General features: G+C 41.7%; 2 protein-coding genes across 2 annotated transcripts; both read right to left on the bottom strand.

Annotated features, from left to right (window-relative positions):
• Positions 1-219: 219 nt before the first annotated feature.
• Positions 220-4,191, bottom strand: best4 (bestrophin 4). Its single transcript, XM_070845032.1, has 10 exons — positions 4,129-4,191; positions 3,829-4,017; positions 3,160-3,260; positions 2,840-3,073; positions 2,133-2,287; positions 1,907-1,984; positions 1,624-1,776; positions 1,453-1,533; positions 747-901; positions 220-633 (listed from the first exon to the last, which is right to left on the bottom strand). The coding sequence occupies exons 2-10, from the start codon at positions 3,978-3,980 to the stop codon at positions 366-368; spliced, it is 1,377 nt and encodes a 458-aa protein (XP_070701133.1). The 5' UTR covers positions 3,981-4,017; positions 4,129-4,191; the 3' UTR covers positions 220-365.
• A 5,225-nt stretch (positions 4,192-9,416) lies between these two features.
• On the bottom strand, positions 9,417-16,046 carry LOC139214653 (leucine-rich repeat, immunoglobulin-like domain and transmembrane domain-containing protein 3). The gene is made up of 4 exons (XM_070845554.1): positions 16,030-16,046; positions 14,602-14,663; positions 11,179-11,351; positions 9,417-11,088 (listed from the first exon to the last, which is right to left on the bottom strand). The coding sequence occupies exon 4, from the start codon at positions 11,084-11,086 to the stop codon at positions 9,866-9,868; it is 1,221 nt and encodes a 406-aa protein (XP_070701655.1). The 5' UTR covers positions 11,087-11,088; positions 11,179-11,351; positions 14,602-14,663; positions 16,030-16,046; the 3' UTR covers positions 9,417-9,865.
• Positions 16,047-16,290: the final 244 nt, after the last annotated feature.

Genomic DNA, 16,290 nt, shown 5'->3' with positions numbered 1-16,290 from the left:
TATATCCTTATTTGTTCTCGCCTACACTCTCTGTGTCTTTTTCAAATTTTGAGTTGAAAGTAACCAAAATTAGAGTGATCAAAACAATGAATTTCTGATTCAGATGACTGGACATAACGGGGAATAAGAATAATTTTAACACACAAAAAATGATTGATTGTGTGTGCTCTCACTATGAATTGTTAATTAAGATCATACATTCTTAAGATGAATCACTGAATAATCAGTTGTTTTTTTAAACATATAAGAACAATTATGCTTTATTGCACAAATTCATTTAGACATGTCAAATCAAAAAACATGTTATACAATAAAAGTTGGCTCAAAAACTCAAAATAGTTTCATCGCAATAATTTAAATAAACTCTAGTTGTGTTCCACTTCTATTGTAATCGATGCCTTTTGTTGTTCTCTGTGGTTGGTGGTGTTGACATCATCCTCATCAGTATCATCTTCCTCATTTGGGTGCGAAGAGAAATCAGTCAGGGAAGGCAGGCTCATACCTCGCAGAATGCCTTTGCCCCTCTGCAGAAGACCGTCGAGACCGTCGCCCAGAGAGCCCTTTAGAGGTAGATACTGTTTCTTTCCAGGAGTGTTTGCAGGCTGGTGAATCTCAAGATCCTCAGCACTCATCCTGCAAATATGACATTGCCATTTTAAGCTCAAGTCCTGGCAGTGGTCGTGATTTTGCTAGATTGCGCAGCAGGAACAAAAACAACTGAAACATGAAAGTTAAAACTAGTTTACCTCATGTCAAAGGTGGAGCCTTTGAAGGCCGGTGTGAGAGTCTCCGCTGCTGTCGACAGAGTGTAAGGGACGGAGAAGTGTCTCTGCGCCCAGTGCTTGTCCTTCACAATTGGAGCCAAGTTCTGGTACATATCATCCACAGCCAGCATTGACACCTGCAGGAGAGGAACAGAATTAAAGGATCACTCTGTTTTTTTTTAAACATGAGCCTACTTTGTCTGAAAGGGCTGGTATGTACAAAAAGTTTTGGAATTGCTCCAGTAGATGAACAAGCTACAACGGCTGTAGTGTAATCCTTTGTCTGACCGGCTGAGATTGTCATTTGAAGTGTCTGACAACATTACAGAAAGAATCCTTACAGACCGGTAAGATCCTTTTTGTTTAACCAGAAACAGCCGTTATATGGCTGAGTTGAAAGCCACCAGACTCCATTGACAAAAACAGTAATTTTACATGGTAGTTGCTTGTTGATTGCCTGGTTTGTTTGTCTTACTATGTGACTGTAGTGTCTTAATAGCTTAATGTGGATCCAGCACAATATTTGTGTAACACAAACACACAAACTAACTAACCAGTCATTTCAGATTTAAAGTATGTAAAAAAAAATAGGGCCCAGGTTTAAAAATACCAGAGTTATCCTGTACAATATTAACTCATTTTAGGTTTTTACACTTGTCATAGTGGAGAGAAGCCTTGAGGGGACAACCTGAATGTTTCTGTCAATCAGCTGGTTGGTTTCAAAGTCATCATCGTCCTCGCCGAACGGATTGATGATCAGCTCCCCCACCTGCAGAGTGGAAATAAAATCACCCTTTTTAATGGCAAAATCAGAATAAAACCTGTTTCCCGCGAGTGAAACACGAACATGTCGTCTTACCTTGAGCCAGCCAGCGTAGAAGAAGAACTGCAGCAGGGTGAAAACAGGCACATACATGTCCAGTTTGTGATCCTTGTATCCCTTCTCAGGGTCCAGAAATTGTCGTCCGATCACACAGAAGGCGAAAAAAGAATAAACTGCGATAGTAACAACCTGCACAGAGAAAAAAGGCAGTTTTGTAGTGAAGTTATTCTGTATAAAAAATGGTAAAGTGTGGTTGTCTTTCAAACAAAAAACAAAACATTACAAAGATAAATAGCTATCAGATTGATTTTGATCCTACCTGAGTGTAGACCAGAGGGATGCTGATCCAGTCATAGTGGAACAGGAGACTGCATCTGGCTCTGTAATTATTCATCTCCTGCAGTTATAAACACATATTGTATATTTAGAAACACAGTTAGTTATATAGAATGTGTTGACGTATGTGAGATTGTATATATACAATATACAGTAGTATGTATAGTATAAGTGTAAAGTTTTGTTATTTTTAGAGCAGAAACACTCACGTCCATCAGCAGCCTCAAAGCGATGTCGTCCCTCACTCGCCCCTCCTCTCTCGCTCTGGACGCCAGGTTTGAGAACCAAGTCAAAGGCATCCAGTACTTGTTGAAATCTGAGTGGAGCGACTCAAATTTTTTCAGCTCGTGTGTCGTCATAAATCCTGAGCGGACATCAGAAAGTTTGGTACCAGGTCTGATAGATACTTGTGACCAGAGGAGATTCATGAAAATGTTCAGATGTGCGAATGTGAAGAAACTTTATATTCCACTCCACAGACAATCAAAACATCACTGTCAAGTGGCTTCATCACTCACTTAAGAAACAATACAAGAGAGTAGTATTTACTACAAGGTCCCATATTCTCCTCGCTTTGAAGCCCATTCTAGGTATTTGAAGGCCTGGAGGAGGTCACATGATCAACAGATCCCCTTATGACATCACAACGTTTTTTGTTTTTACACACATTTAGTGAAGGCAGGAAAAAAAGAGTGAGGATGGTCATTTCTCAGAGTTTGAGGGTCTCTAGACACACTGGGGACACATATTTATGTTGAAATGAAATTTAAAAAATGCATTTTACACAATATGGGACCTTTAAAATACCCCTGATTAACCCCTAATTATTGCAGTATACTGAGTAAAGAAAATAAAGTGATCACTAGTGTTCTTCTTTAATACTAAATCTACTTTTTTGGTCTCCTGTTGATCTTACCAGCCTCCACTATGTGATCCAAAGTTGGGAAACGCTTGTGCACTCTTGTGCTAATGGAGCGCAGAATAAGAACAGAGGATAAGTTGGCATATCTCATGAGCGTCCGTCGCAGCAGACGACCCCTCTCGTCGGCCCCGTGGACGTTCCCAGACACCACCATCATCAGGTTGTCAGGCAGCGGGAAGCTGGTGTACTGACCCCACCATCGATTGAAGGCCAGGGTCACATAGAAACCTGGGACAGAGCAAACACTGAATATGAATTATGGAGACTTCCCATCAGATTTGGCTTTGTAAGTCAGTTCAATCAGTCTGACTCACCCAGTACAAACAAAACTGGGATGAAGTTGGTGTTGGTGAACTGATCGCAGTAAAGGGCGATACGCTCAAACAGATCCTGCTGCCTTGGTGTGAGCAGGAACCTGTGAAGATAAGAAAACCTCCACTGATCAATACTGCAGCAAAGAGAAGAATTAAAAAACAAAACGAGTCTCTACGTCTCTGTCCCTTCCACGACTCCACGACATAATTGGTGTCGGCAACTTTGGAAAGACTATGATGCGGCCTGCTGCGCTGAGATTTTAAATATTTGACGTGAGCAGTTCGCCTGGATCTAGGTGCAGCAGGTAGCTCCTAAAATGGTCCAAAAAGGAACCTTTCAGTGAACGGTGAACTGACTAAGGGCTTCAGAGACTCTTGTGTAGAATGAATGATAGTGTCTGACTGGTCAGCGCTGACCTTTGGTGACTTTAGGATAAAGTCAGAGGCAGGAAGCCTCATAAGCATGCTCAGTAGAGTAAGGAGAAGCGCTGCCTTGTTTTTGGTTGCAGGAATGAGTAATACTGCCGCTAGGGCGCTCATAGGTTTGAGCTGAAACATTCATAGAGGCAACTCCTTTGCACACTGAGTCTAAAAACCTTATAATTGGCTCTTCCATGGGCTTAGAAAGGCTTCTATTGGGTAGACAGGCTCACGTGTGGGGTCATTTACCTGTAAAACACACTGAAAAACAGATAAACCCCACAAAACACCAGAAAGTCTTTGTACAGCAGCCTGTAGATGCTTCCCTTCCACCTGAACAGGAGCCTTGAGAAGCCTCCAAATCTTGCATTGGCCACTTCAAGGGTGTAAGAAACTGTCATGTCTGGGTTTGTTTTGTTTTTCCACAGTGGAAAAATCCTGTAATATATCAAAAATAAATGTTGAAATGCAAACATATTACATTAATCATGATATATAAATTTTATGACAACCATCTCCCATTCAAAAAAATCTAAAGATGAGTCTTACCTGTGAGGGCAGGCGTATCACCTGCTCCCGTGTTGAATCCTGATGTCCTGAGAAGAAGAACTCTTCCTCTGGGTCTGAATTTAAAGCTCTCCGTCGCACCGTCATAAATTAACACTTTGAATTTATTACCTGGGAACCTGAAGCCCACAGAGATACACACCTGCAGTGCACAGAAACTCCAGCCTCTTGAAAAAAGATAAACTATGCTGCGTTTTCTCCTCCAAATGGCGACAGTAAGTAAGAGGCTTCCTCTGGGTGATCAGCTGTCGTTATGTTGGTTTAGTATTGATTATTATTCTGGTCTTTGGGGTTGAGAGATGTCTGACTGGTGAGTTTGTGTGTTCTCACAGAGCTGATGTGGCTCAGTAAATGTCCAGAATGATCAATTTAACCCTGTTGGGTGTGGATTTACATTAATGATTAACCTGTAGATTGTTTTCATAAATTAATGGACAAGTCATTTGGTCTATAAAATGTCAGAAAATAATAAAAATTGCCTGTCACCATGTGGAAAAATATTTAAGATATTTGTTTTATTAAAAGAATAGAAACAAAAAACACTCTATGATAATAATTATACTACTTCTGCTACTACTACCTATTTGTATAATTGTTTTTTTATTGTATATTCAGTGCTATTTTTTCATCTGCCTATCTGGGGTATTATTATTATTATTTAATTATAATCTAATTCTAAGTCTGCAGTCTGTTTTACAAGCTCTATGTGTTGCTGTCTCATGGTGAAGACCAACCCTAGCTGAATCCATATTTAGGGGGTAAAACACAATATTTTGATGTGAACATGTTTTTAAAAAAGCCACACAGCACTTTGGACCTGTTATCTAGGGGAATCTAATGCCCCGCTGTAGAAAATCACATAAAACACACACAGCTTAATTGCTCAGCAGAGGCCTCTCAGCATTATTTACTGTCCTGGCCATCAGTGCCTGTGATAACAGCAGCCCAAACATCTTCACAGTGTGATGCAGACAGGCCGTCAGATGGGCCCATCCCACCCATCTCTCAGTCTTTGTCATTGGCTGCTGTGCTCCGCTCACTTGTTTGTTTTTCACACCGTTACAGCGGCCCCTTGTAAATCAGCCTCTCCTTACCAGCCATGTTTTATCCCCTGACTCTGTTTGCTCACCCATCTATCCTCCATCAGAGCCCGGACAAGTGACTTCACCAGCCGACTTCCCTTTTCTTTGCATGAATCTGTGCCACTCATTCAGCTGCAGTAGACTAATGAGCCTCACAGTGTCTCCATTTTTAACTTATTGCATTGCATTTATGTATTAATCACAATAAAGTACCCTCAACAACGTGTGTATGTTTGGCTTATAAAGCGAAGTTTCCATTCCTGGCACTGGATGGTGCTCTTGTGGTGCAAAGCAGGGCTCTCGGCCTCAGCCCTGAGGCCTCACTGTCTGTATTTATCTCATAAACAAAGACACCCAAAGGCTCTTTATTGACAGAAAACAATAAGAGAACATCTGACATATTTCATACTGTGTGAGTGAGTCCATTTGTTAGGCTCCTTATCTATAAAAGCACAGATTCAAACCTCTAGTGTCTCATTTTGTGTTTTCTGTTTGTAACTGTGAGTTTTTAGATATACTCCTCACTGCCTTGGCCTGATCTCCCTTAAAAAAGAGATTCTTAATCTCAATGGGACTCTTCTGTTTGAATAAAGATAAAATACAGACCACTTTTTCTCTTGTTTATCTGCCGTGTTTTGATTTAGTTGTCCATGGAGCTCATTTCAGATCATGTTTTAGAAATATGGCACAGTAGTACATGTTTAAAACTATTTCACAAGGACTTTTTTGTTCGTGTCTCCATCCTGTGTAAATCTAGTCACCAGTTGGTCTGTGATCTTGATCTAAATGAAACACGCTCCCAGATTAGCACCCATACACACTCCATTAAATGCCTCAGCCCAGTCATTTCCTGGCCTCGGCCACTGGATCTACTGGTCTGGGCTCGGGCCTCTGAGAACAGGACAGAGTGAGCAGCTCAGCGCTGATCGTTTGGGTAACCCAATGCGATAATTACAACTTCCCACGGTGAGTGAAATTAGAGCTCAAAAGAAAAGTGGGATTTCAGGTAGCCGGGGCTGGCCTGGGTCATTGTCGGGGCAGAAAGAGCCGAGGGGCCACGGAGAGAAGCATGAATGAAAAGATCTGGAGCACGTTCTCAAAAACAAAAATGCAGCAAGCTAATGACACAGTTTGGCTTTTCTTTCCTCTGTTGTTTGTGGTGTTGGTCATCATCATCACACACAATCCTGAGGCAGAAATCTTAGAAAAAATTTTATTTTTCTTTCAACAATTCTCAAATGTTTAGCATACAAAAAACACAATCAATCAAAAAGGTAGTGCATCAGACAGTGTTAGCATAATGAAAATCAGTGCTTTTATTAAGTATCATACCAGTTCACCCAATTTATTCAACAGGGAAGGATTATTAATGCTACTATAACTTATTTAGTGGCTCTTTTACCATTTAACCACTTACACAATCACCAGGATTTTAGAGAGGTTGTGGGCTTCATCACTCCACACCACAAACCAAAAACTTCTTCTTGGGATTTTTCATATTTTATTTTTTCCAGGTAACAGTCGTTCTACTAAATTTATTTGCCAAAATTAAAGTCTAAATGCTGTTTCAAAGCTTTTTCTTAACTGCCAGGAATGAACTCCAGTTATTTGTTTTATTTGCTGGCTTAAAAGTAATTCAATTTAAATATACTGAGTCTAAATTGACTTTAAAGCTCCCACATTGTTTAAGGTTTTAATTGATCTCAGTGAACGGTGATTGCCCAACCTTAGATTAGCAACCATAACAACGCACAGCACAGCAGGCCTGTCAAAGTTTAATGTAATTTATATGGACTACAGCAAGAACGATATTTGATTTCTAAAGTGTTTGAAGGGTATTTAACCTTCATTTAAGAGCCAAGTATGTTTATTTGATCCAACATATGTGTCAGTCGCTAGCATGATAGCTTAACACCCACAGTAGCAAGCTAATCAAGATTTACTTCCAAGGCAAAGTCAAATCAAATCTAAATAGCCTCGATTAGCTTGTGGGGTTACTAGTTAGGTGAAAAAAGCCTCTTCTCTTGTAACAGTTACACTGAAAACATACAGTTTCAAAATAAGAGCATGCATGTTTTCGCACGTGACATTTGTAGCTTCAGCCTTGTTGTTTTTTTGCATTATTATATCATGTGCAAACGTCTCAGCTGCATATTCATGACGCCTTTTAAATCTCATTTTAATATAGTCTGTTGGAAGCATTAAAAAGTCAGCCTGAGAGAGTGTTTTCAGCCAAATAATGAAGAGAATGATGTTACCTTTCCCCACTGTTATCACTGTAAACTGCATATGTGACAGACGTAGCAACAGTAATTAGAGAATAGAGCTACCCACAGGTTGTTAAAAAATATTTTGCCTACAAAAACCAGTGTCACCAAAGTGACCAGGAGCTTCTGCCCTGTTCACAATTAAACTTTTTCTTTCTGTGCAGAAATTGTACAAAATTACAAAATGCAACATTCACTCATTTGTCTATTGACCTTAAGGCTTTTGATATTTGGACAGCAGTAAACCTAACAATGTCGACAAACAAAGCTTTGATGGAAAATATGGGAAAGCCCATCTGGAAAATACACCTCAGTTTTTTTTTATATTCCAGGAAGGTCCACACCCTTAGCTGCACACACTCTCTCCCAACACCACCCAATTAGCATTCAAAGCCAGCAAGTGTGAGAGTGAGACGTCTGCCTGTTTTCCACATCTTCGATAACAATTGAGTGTCTGCGTCCTGCACCTCTATGATGACCCTGATGTTCAGTGTTCAGTGTTTTGTATATGCGTCCTTCTCCAGTGTCATTACATTGTGACACCACTGCACTGACTGCTCTGCATCTCAGTTTACTGAACCGGCACTACAAAGATGTTTATCTTTAACCAGCATTTAAATTTGTCCGCGCCTGCATTTTCCAACTTATGCACACATTTCCATGCGCGACATAGAGCATGAGCAAGTATCTGTCCTTTTATCCTTGCTTAACAGTGACATATATAAATTTAGACATCTCATCTAAGCTTTACATTCCACATTTCACACTGAATTAACTGTGAGCATTGCAGTGGGATTAGTCATCTTACATTTCTGGATGTGCAGCTAATGGTGAAGGAGATTTATCCAGAACATCCTGTATGCAGTGACCAATTATATGCAATAAGTCAAACTGGAATGCATTTAACAATTACACTTGGGTGAGGTAAAAGAAAGCGCATACAAAAGCTTGCTTGACCCAGAACGAGTAAGCCTTCAAATGAAAAATATGTCCCGTTCTTTGTAATAGATGTAAAAACAATATGAAGTGTGACTTTAAATAAGATAAATGTCCTTGTGCCTCTGGGTCTTTAAAGTTGCTTTTTTTTCCAGAGAGAAAAAAAAAGGGGGGCCTCCCTTTCAAAACCGTCACCGCGTTCCTCAGGTCCCACAGGAAAAGCTCCGGATTAAATCACTTCCTCTTACATTGTGATACTCCAGTGGTCGGACCACACTGCCTCTGCGCCAATAGATAACTTGTTTTCTCTAACAGACACACACACACACACATAAACAATCCTTCTTTAGTGCATTAAAAGGAATGATTTGACATTTTGGGAAATACACTTTCTAACAGAGAGATAGATGAGAAGATAGGTTCAACTCGTTTGAATTCAACGTGAAGCTGGAGCCAGAGGGTGATTAGCTAAGGCTAGTTTAGCATAAAGAGTGGAAGCAGGGAGAAACAGCTAGCCTATCCAAAGTTCAAGTCTTTTTCTGACATGGATGTATAAAGAGAATTGGATACAGCGTTGGGGGCAGGACTCAGTGGCACGTGAAGCCAAAACAGTTCAACTTCGAGAACTGCGAAAAAGTACTCAGATCCTATCCTAAAATGATTTAATCGTGTGGCTCTCCTAGACTTTCCAGATGTTATCGGACTGAATGGATCAAGTTCTGAAGGTGAAACTGATCATTTTGCAGGGGTTGTGACTCACGAAAAATGAGTACAGATGGTTACAGATGTCTGTTTCACAATGTAAATCTGTGAAAAATGGCTAGATGCCGTTCTTGTAATTACATGGTTTGGCCACTATGTCAAATAGACTTCAAAACCTGGGACACTTCCTGGGGGCGTGGCTTGCATAATGAGATGTATCAATCTAGCTACTGTAGCTTCAGAGAATTTCACTGCCTTTATAATAACTTTGTAACACATGAAATGATGAAAAGAACAAAATGGCAGGCGGAAGTAAAGAAAAGGCTAATGAGAAAACAGGAAGAAGCTCAGACAGTGACATACTAGTGTTAGCAATGTCATCATCATTTATTGACCTTTACAGGTGTCAGTAGGAACATTTTTGAACTTTGGACAAAGTCATGCTAGCTGTTTCCCCCTGCTTCCTTAAACTAACTGACCCCTGGCTCCAGCTCAACACTTAGAAACACATGAAAAAAATGGTTTCACTATAGCTACTCTAATTGATTAGGACTCCAGAAATGTCGTGTAAATTAACCAAAACTACCTCTCATCACTCATAGCGTGAAGCTCATAAAGGTTTAAAATAAAGGTTTTTAACAAACAAACCTGTGAAATCTTTTCATCTAAGTCTTGTCACGAATAAACAAAAGCGTATTTCCCAAAATGTTGAACTACTCCTTTTAGATGGTGTCACGAGAGGTTGACGTTCTCATATTCGCCGTGGTCCGAGTCCTCCAGTTCGATTCCCGGCACCAGACTGTAGTATTCAGTGGACTGGGTCAGGTAAGCCTTCTCCCTGTCCGCCGAGTCCTTCATCACTTCTGTCACACTGACTGTGTCCAGCTCTGTCCTGCTGGCCCCGTCGGGCTCCTGGGAGCCCTGCCTGCCCTCTGTGGAGCTGGAACAGCGTGACGAGTCTCTGGGAAGGGACTCCACGGAGCCCAGCTTAATCTCCACCTCTTCATAGATGTCCCTGGTGCTGCCCAGGAGGGTGGATGTCGGGCGAAGCAGCAGCTGGTTCTTCAGGATCGGCTCATTGGCGCAGTTTCCAGCTTTATTCTGCTCAGCGGCTGCAGGTTGCTGCTTCCTGCGATGCTTCTGGCCATTGCAGCTGGACGCTCTCTTTTTTGAGGTGCTCATGGGTGCTTCTTTCTTCTTCCTCTTCCTCCCACAGCACCAGCAGAGCACCAAGGCGGAGAGGATGAGAAGAGGGAGCGCGATAAAGAGTGCGGTGAGGCCGGCAGGGCGGCACACGTCGCTAAGCCTCACCGACAACACAGTCCTGCCCGCCAGGTGCCTGGGAGAGGTGCAGGTCAAGTTCCCCACCAGTTCCTGCAGCTTAGTGGTCCTGTTAACCTTCTTGCCTTCCTCCAGGCCCTCCAGTAACAAACAGGAGCAGTCCCAGGGGTTCCCGTCCAGCTCCAGCCTTTGTAGACTAGATTTCTGCATGACAGAGCCTGGGAGGAAGCGTAGCCGGTTCCCCTGCAGATGCAGCTTCTGGACGCTGTCCGAGTCTTGAAGAAAACCCTCAGGAAGCTCCTGAATCAGATTCTCGCTCAGATCCACCTCTGCCAGGCTGGGCTGGCCTGCCAGAAACTCCTTTGGCAACACTGCTAGTCTATTATGACCTAAGTGAACCCTCTGCAGCGTAGAGGCCTCTTTGCTGCTCATATCAACAGAGCTGATATTACAGTAGGAGAGATCCAGCGTCTCTATGTTTGTCTGATTGGTAAACACAGACCAGTGCACATGGCTGAAAGCAGAGCCAGAGTAGTTCAAGCAGCAGACGTCAGTAGGAACCTCAGAGGGAAACTTGGACAAAATGGTGGCTGCTGGACACACACATCCATCAGCATGCCCCGTCTTCACCAGCAATGTGAAAATCAGCAGGATGCTCCGCTGGCAAACCATTTCTGAAACAGAAAATACAGTAAAACACACGACAGAAAATGTGACTTCATCATGAATAGTGTCCCCTGCCTCTTTCAATCAGGAAGCCCTACCTGCCTCCTGGTCTCTCTCTCTCTCTCTCTCTCTCAGTACTTTATGTAGGCTCACACAAATGTAAATGGGCTTGTAAACCTAGCAACTTCTCCGAGGACTCCTGGTTGCTGTGAGGATTGTGAGAGTTGGCATGGTGACACAGGTCACCAGGGATCAGGAGTCCAGTGTTTGGCTGTTGGAGAGGGAACAGATGCTGCTGTGACTTTCACGTGAAGGCTGTGCCGTTAATTGGCAGGCGGAGTTATACAAACACTACTCAAAGGTAAAGCTGGAGCTTAGTTCAACAAGCAGGATGCATGAAACTGCCAACACTGGTGTGTGTGTTTTTGTATTGATGTCTGTTGTCTGACTTGAACTTGGTTGAGCTGAAGTCAGAGTCTATGATCCATCCACAAAAACCCCAAAACAACCTGCTCACTCTCAAATGTACAGACAGATCTTTGAATACAAGTATTAGAAAAGGATAGAAGAAAGATTCATTGTTCACCAGAGTGAAAAAATTGACGGCAGCTCACCAAAACATAAAAACTCAGGCTGTGTCGAATGTATGTTGTTCGAATGTACAGTTAGAATTATTATACCCAATATAGTGGATTCAAAGTATCCCACAATGCATTGTGAATAGTATCCCACAACTGATGCATACAAGTCAAGCATTATATACCATCGTGCATTGCGTGGAAAGAAGATGGACGTCATTAACATAATGAATGTCACAGCGAGGAGTGTCTGAAAGTATTCATTCATTTTGTGGATGAGCTCACTATATAGTCCTCTACACTGCGCGGCCTAGATGGAGGTGAATGATTTCGGATGCAACCCAGGAAACCATCAAAGTATCAAACACAGTAACATTTGTGATATTTTTTTTTGTTTTTTTCAGTAAAATGCTGATTGCACTTGGTATAAAATACTTAAAATAACAGTAGTGCAATAACAAGAATATATTCATGTGGGACACATGAGTACGGAGATGTAGGCAAAATATCAGGGACATTATTGTTAAAGTGGCTAATAATAAATAATAAGTATTGCAGGTGTTTCATATACAGATGGGTGCATGAACTGTAGATGGTAGCATGGATGTAGGAAGAATTTTGCTTCACTTTGTTTTCTTTATCAGGGACATGAAAATGTGCCAAATTTATCCAAAAAACTATTAAAAGGACCAAATATACAAGACAAAGAAGCAGACAACAGCAAAACATGTGTGCACAGTAGCACAGAGCATAAAATACGATGACGAGGTCTGACAACATCCCTAAAATAATGTGAAACTGTTTAATTTCACTGTAATTTCACAGAGTAGAAATTACCCTCCCGTGACCGTTTTAATCTCAGGTTTCCTTCCTACCGTGTGTCTGGCTGGGAGGCTGTGATGTGACAACATTTTGGGAAACCCTGCTCTAGGAGACATAAAAAAAAACTAATTGCTGGTCACTTCCTAAAAACTCCTATAAACTTGGTGACGTTGCCTGAACATAAAAGCGCGTGTGGTCGACATAAACAACGCCCGTCTTCTCCAAAAGGCTTCCACGTGACGCAGGAAGAGACAGAAAGAGAGGGAGTGTGTTTGGTCGTGACATCGGGCTTCCTCACCCGCCACAATAGAGCTGAAAGCTGCTCCACAGTTAGAGGGCAGGAATGTCGTAACGCCCCAACAACAGGACCAAAGAGCAGGACCACCGTCGTCAGCTGGAGCGTAGATGTGATGGTCTAAACCTCTTGACCACAAAGAAACCTCGCCTGCTGGCACTTTGTCACAACAACAGGAGCTTTGGTTAAATGACTTCAGCCTGAGAAATCAAGTCAACAGAAAACTGACTGGCAACTGCTTTGATAATCAGTAAACTGATCAAATAACATTTTGAGCAAAAATCCATTGGTTCCACTTTTCTCAGATGTGAAGGTTTGCTGGCTTTCTTCATAATCTATGAGAAGAAACTCAGTATCTTGGGGTTTGGGACTGCTGTTTTGGATTAAATGAGACATTTAAATATGTCAGCCAGACCTACAGTTAATCGGTTAATGGAAAAATGAATTAGCAGACAAATCAACAATGCAAATAACCTCTTTAAGCAGCCATAAAAACAGCAAATGGAAATACCTGAGGAGTTGTGGCTTGTGTTCTTCTACCAATTCCCTGACTTGAGCCTTTTAGCTCATTTTGCCTTTTGGGAGAAAAGTAAAGTTTGAATATTAATGTTGTGTTTCTCTGTTGTGGAGATGTGGCTGAAGGTTTGTATTAAAGTGATATCTATCTCCTGAAGATCTTTATGGCTGCACTGTGGACCTTTATTCTACACTCAACGGGAAAAAAATGACTCATAGCCTCCAACAACAAGAGGATGAGAATAAAAGATACGCCCAAATCCCACTGTGATAAAATGTGCCTGCGTTTCTTCTTGTTTTTGTTTTGTATTTCTTGTACCTGGCTACATTTAAAATGCTACGAGACTTAAGAGTCTACAGCCACGCTGCTGCTCTGGGAGGCTGTACTTTGGCACAGTGGTAATTTATTACAGCTCAGGTTGATGTAATGTCATTAGCTTTGCAGACCATTTGGTCATAAACCAAACCGTTGGACAAATTAAAACTTTGACCCGATGATGGTGCTAGATAATATTACCAAAGTTAAAGTAATTTATACTGAGGGGGACGTGAATATCTGCTAAAAATGTCTTGACAATCCAACCAGTGGTTCGGATCAAAGAGGTGGACTAGACAAGTTATTTCTAAGTTCATGTTGTCCCAGTATAAAGTCTATGAGCAGATTTTGCAGAGAACTTTTTTGGCTTAAGCACAAAGAGAGTTATGTTCATTCAAATTAATGGGCGTCATTTTGCAGTCCACTATCCACTTTGTATGATAGATCTAGGATGTCAAGCTCCAAAAATGCTGGATTTTGCATTTCCCATAACACAACCAACAGGATTGTTTTGTTTGACACTCCTTGTCTTTCAAACTCCAAGCCCCCCAAAACTGACCTCTATGTAAAAAAACATGAACAGGAGCTCCTCTTTAACAGCCAAAAAAATAAAACATGGAAAGTGGATTTTTAGCCTTCACTTGAAATATCAGCAGAACAGCGAGTCTCTAAAACAAATGCAGGAAGTGTGTGTGTGTGTGTGTGTGTGTGTGTGTCTTTGTCCTCCAACCGAAGCATTCAAGCCGCCAAGCTGCTACTTCAACGCAAAAAGGGAAAGGCCCTCAGTTTGTCCTTTCTTGGCTACTGTAGAAACATGGTGATGCAACATGGTGGATTTTGTGGAGCAGACTCTCTCTGTGAGTGGATCTAAGGGAAAACCAGTAGAGCTGAGAGGAGCTGCAGAGTCTGGTGATAATTCTCCGTGATCTCTTTCACATACAAGTATCCACGTCATCCATTAATAATGTAAAGATATTGATTAAAGCGACTTTACCTGTTCTGTGATGCTGTTTGGTTAATGTCTACTTCATTGTGACGCGGCGATTCATCAATCTGCTGGAAGACAGAGAAAGAAAGACAATTTTTCTTTTGCAGTAAGGTCTTAATGGGTGAAACTTACTTGCCATCAATTACGAAGGAGATTAATATAGATGATTAGAAACAACACAGACAAGTGGGTAAAGCTTGTGACTGCATTTCTTAATTCAAACTTTTATCTGCAGTTTTACCATGTGAACTGACCTGCTCTGTCTTTATAGTATCCAGCATTTCATGTCCTTTAACTCTGTCATTATTTGCATGCTGCACAGCACTGAAAAAGGCTTTTGATCTGATACTTATCAAAAGACGATATATTCAAATCTGTCTCTTCCAAGAGGAAAACTAGGTGGGCTGGTGTGGTTGCATGTAGGGAATAATTTGCTTAGATTTGGATGCTTCTTTACTCCAAACATTCACACCTCTGTGAGAGCAAAGTTAGGATGAAGTAAGACTTTTGTATGTGCTTCTGATTCCATGCACTCAGCAGTAAGATAACTCGACGCCCGGAGAGACAAACTCCCACCTCAGCCTGATAACGGCTGCAGTCTAAAGGTTGGAGTCGACCCAGAGATCTGCACTCACTCTAAATATTGACAGATGAGCTGATCTTTGGATTCTGAGTTACACACAACGCAGGAGACGCTGGCCGACCTTCACACAGCCTCAGGGCCAGAAGTGAGAGCGTGGAGGCCTCTCATCCAAACAGAAGGGTTTTCTTGGATCGCCTCCTCTCTGGGTGTGAGCGTCCCGGCCAGAGGTTTTAAATCTGGACAACATGGATGATCTCACTCGCTAACAATGTGAGTTGCTACATCCTCTCTGGCAGTAGAGCTTCCTCTGAAATAACGGTCTCCATTCTCCTTTCATACCACTCTTCATCACAGAACATTTACACATTAAATCAAGGCAGCAGCTGCGGCACCACTGAGGACACAGAGGGGACTTTTGTGGGAATTCAAAGACTGGCTGATTCTCGTAATATTTATACTTAAGAACATTTAAAGCTAAAGAAAATGTAAAAAAAAATCATGATTTTTCAAGTGTGGGGAGGTCTTTTAAACAGCTTGCCAGAAGATAAACTTTACAGAACACAATCTAACAGCTGACTGGACCATTAAAATGTGGAAAAATCCAATTGATTAGATAATTTCATGAACTTTTTTGGTGTTTATGTACTTTTTCTAAGGTGGTCCATGAGCCCATGCACAAGACACATCATGGTAGGATCATTTCAGATCAAAACACACCATAACAGCAAGACCCTGATTAAAAGCGACTGATTAAAGTTTTCACAAACATGCAAAAGCATACTGATGACACACCTCAAAGCATGCATGCACACCTGCTGGAGTCCAGAAGTGAATAAAATGTGTGGTCTCACCTGTGATTGGTTTGTCTGCTGCAGCCCTGATGATCTCTGAGGATCCAAACATCACCCAGCAGCGTCTGTCTGCTCTCTGCATCCCATCAGCTGTCCTCTCCTCCTCCTGACACACACAGGAGGGTGTGTCCCCCTCCGAGCGGAATGTGGAAATACTGCTTCCACTCAGTGTGTGTGTGTGTGTGTGTGTGTGTGTGGAGAGAGAGAGAGAGAGAGAGAGGGGAGGCTGTTAATGATGTTTATTTTTACACAGTGTTCAGT

This window comes from Pempheris klunzingeri, chromosome 15, assembly GCF_042242105.1.
Source record: "Pempheris klunzingeri isolate RE-2024b chromosome 15, fPemKlu1.hap1, whole genome shotgun sequence".
Taxonomy (NCBI): Eukaryota; Metazoa; Chordata; class Actinopteri; order Acropomatiformes; family Pempheridae; genus Pempheris; species Pempheris klunzingeri.
Note: the sequence above shows the minus strand (reverse complement) of the source record. Positions and strands in the feature narration are given on the sequence as shown.

What these genes read in the sequence shown, in the direction of transcription:
- best4 (XM_070845032.1), bottom strand. Translation starts at nt 3,980, where the DNA reads ATGACAGTTTCTTACACCCTTGAAGTGGCCAATGCAAGATTTGGAGGC. An exon ending in TTTTTCAGTGTGTTTTACAG is followed by an intron (nt 3,261 to 3,828) that starts GTAAATGACCCC and finishes TTATCTTCACAG; the next exon opens with GTTCCTGCTCACACCAAGGC. An exon ending in TGATTGACAGAAACATTCAG is followed by an intron (nt 902 to 1,452) that starts GTTGTCCCCTCA and finishes CCTCTCCTGCAG; the next exon opens with GTGTCAATGCTGGCTGTGGA.
- LOC139214653 (XM_070845554.1), bottom strand. Translation starts at nt 11,086, where the DNA reads ATGGTTTGCCAGCGGAGCATCCTGCTGATTTTCACATTGCTGGTGAAG.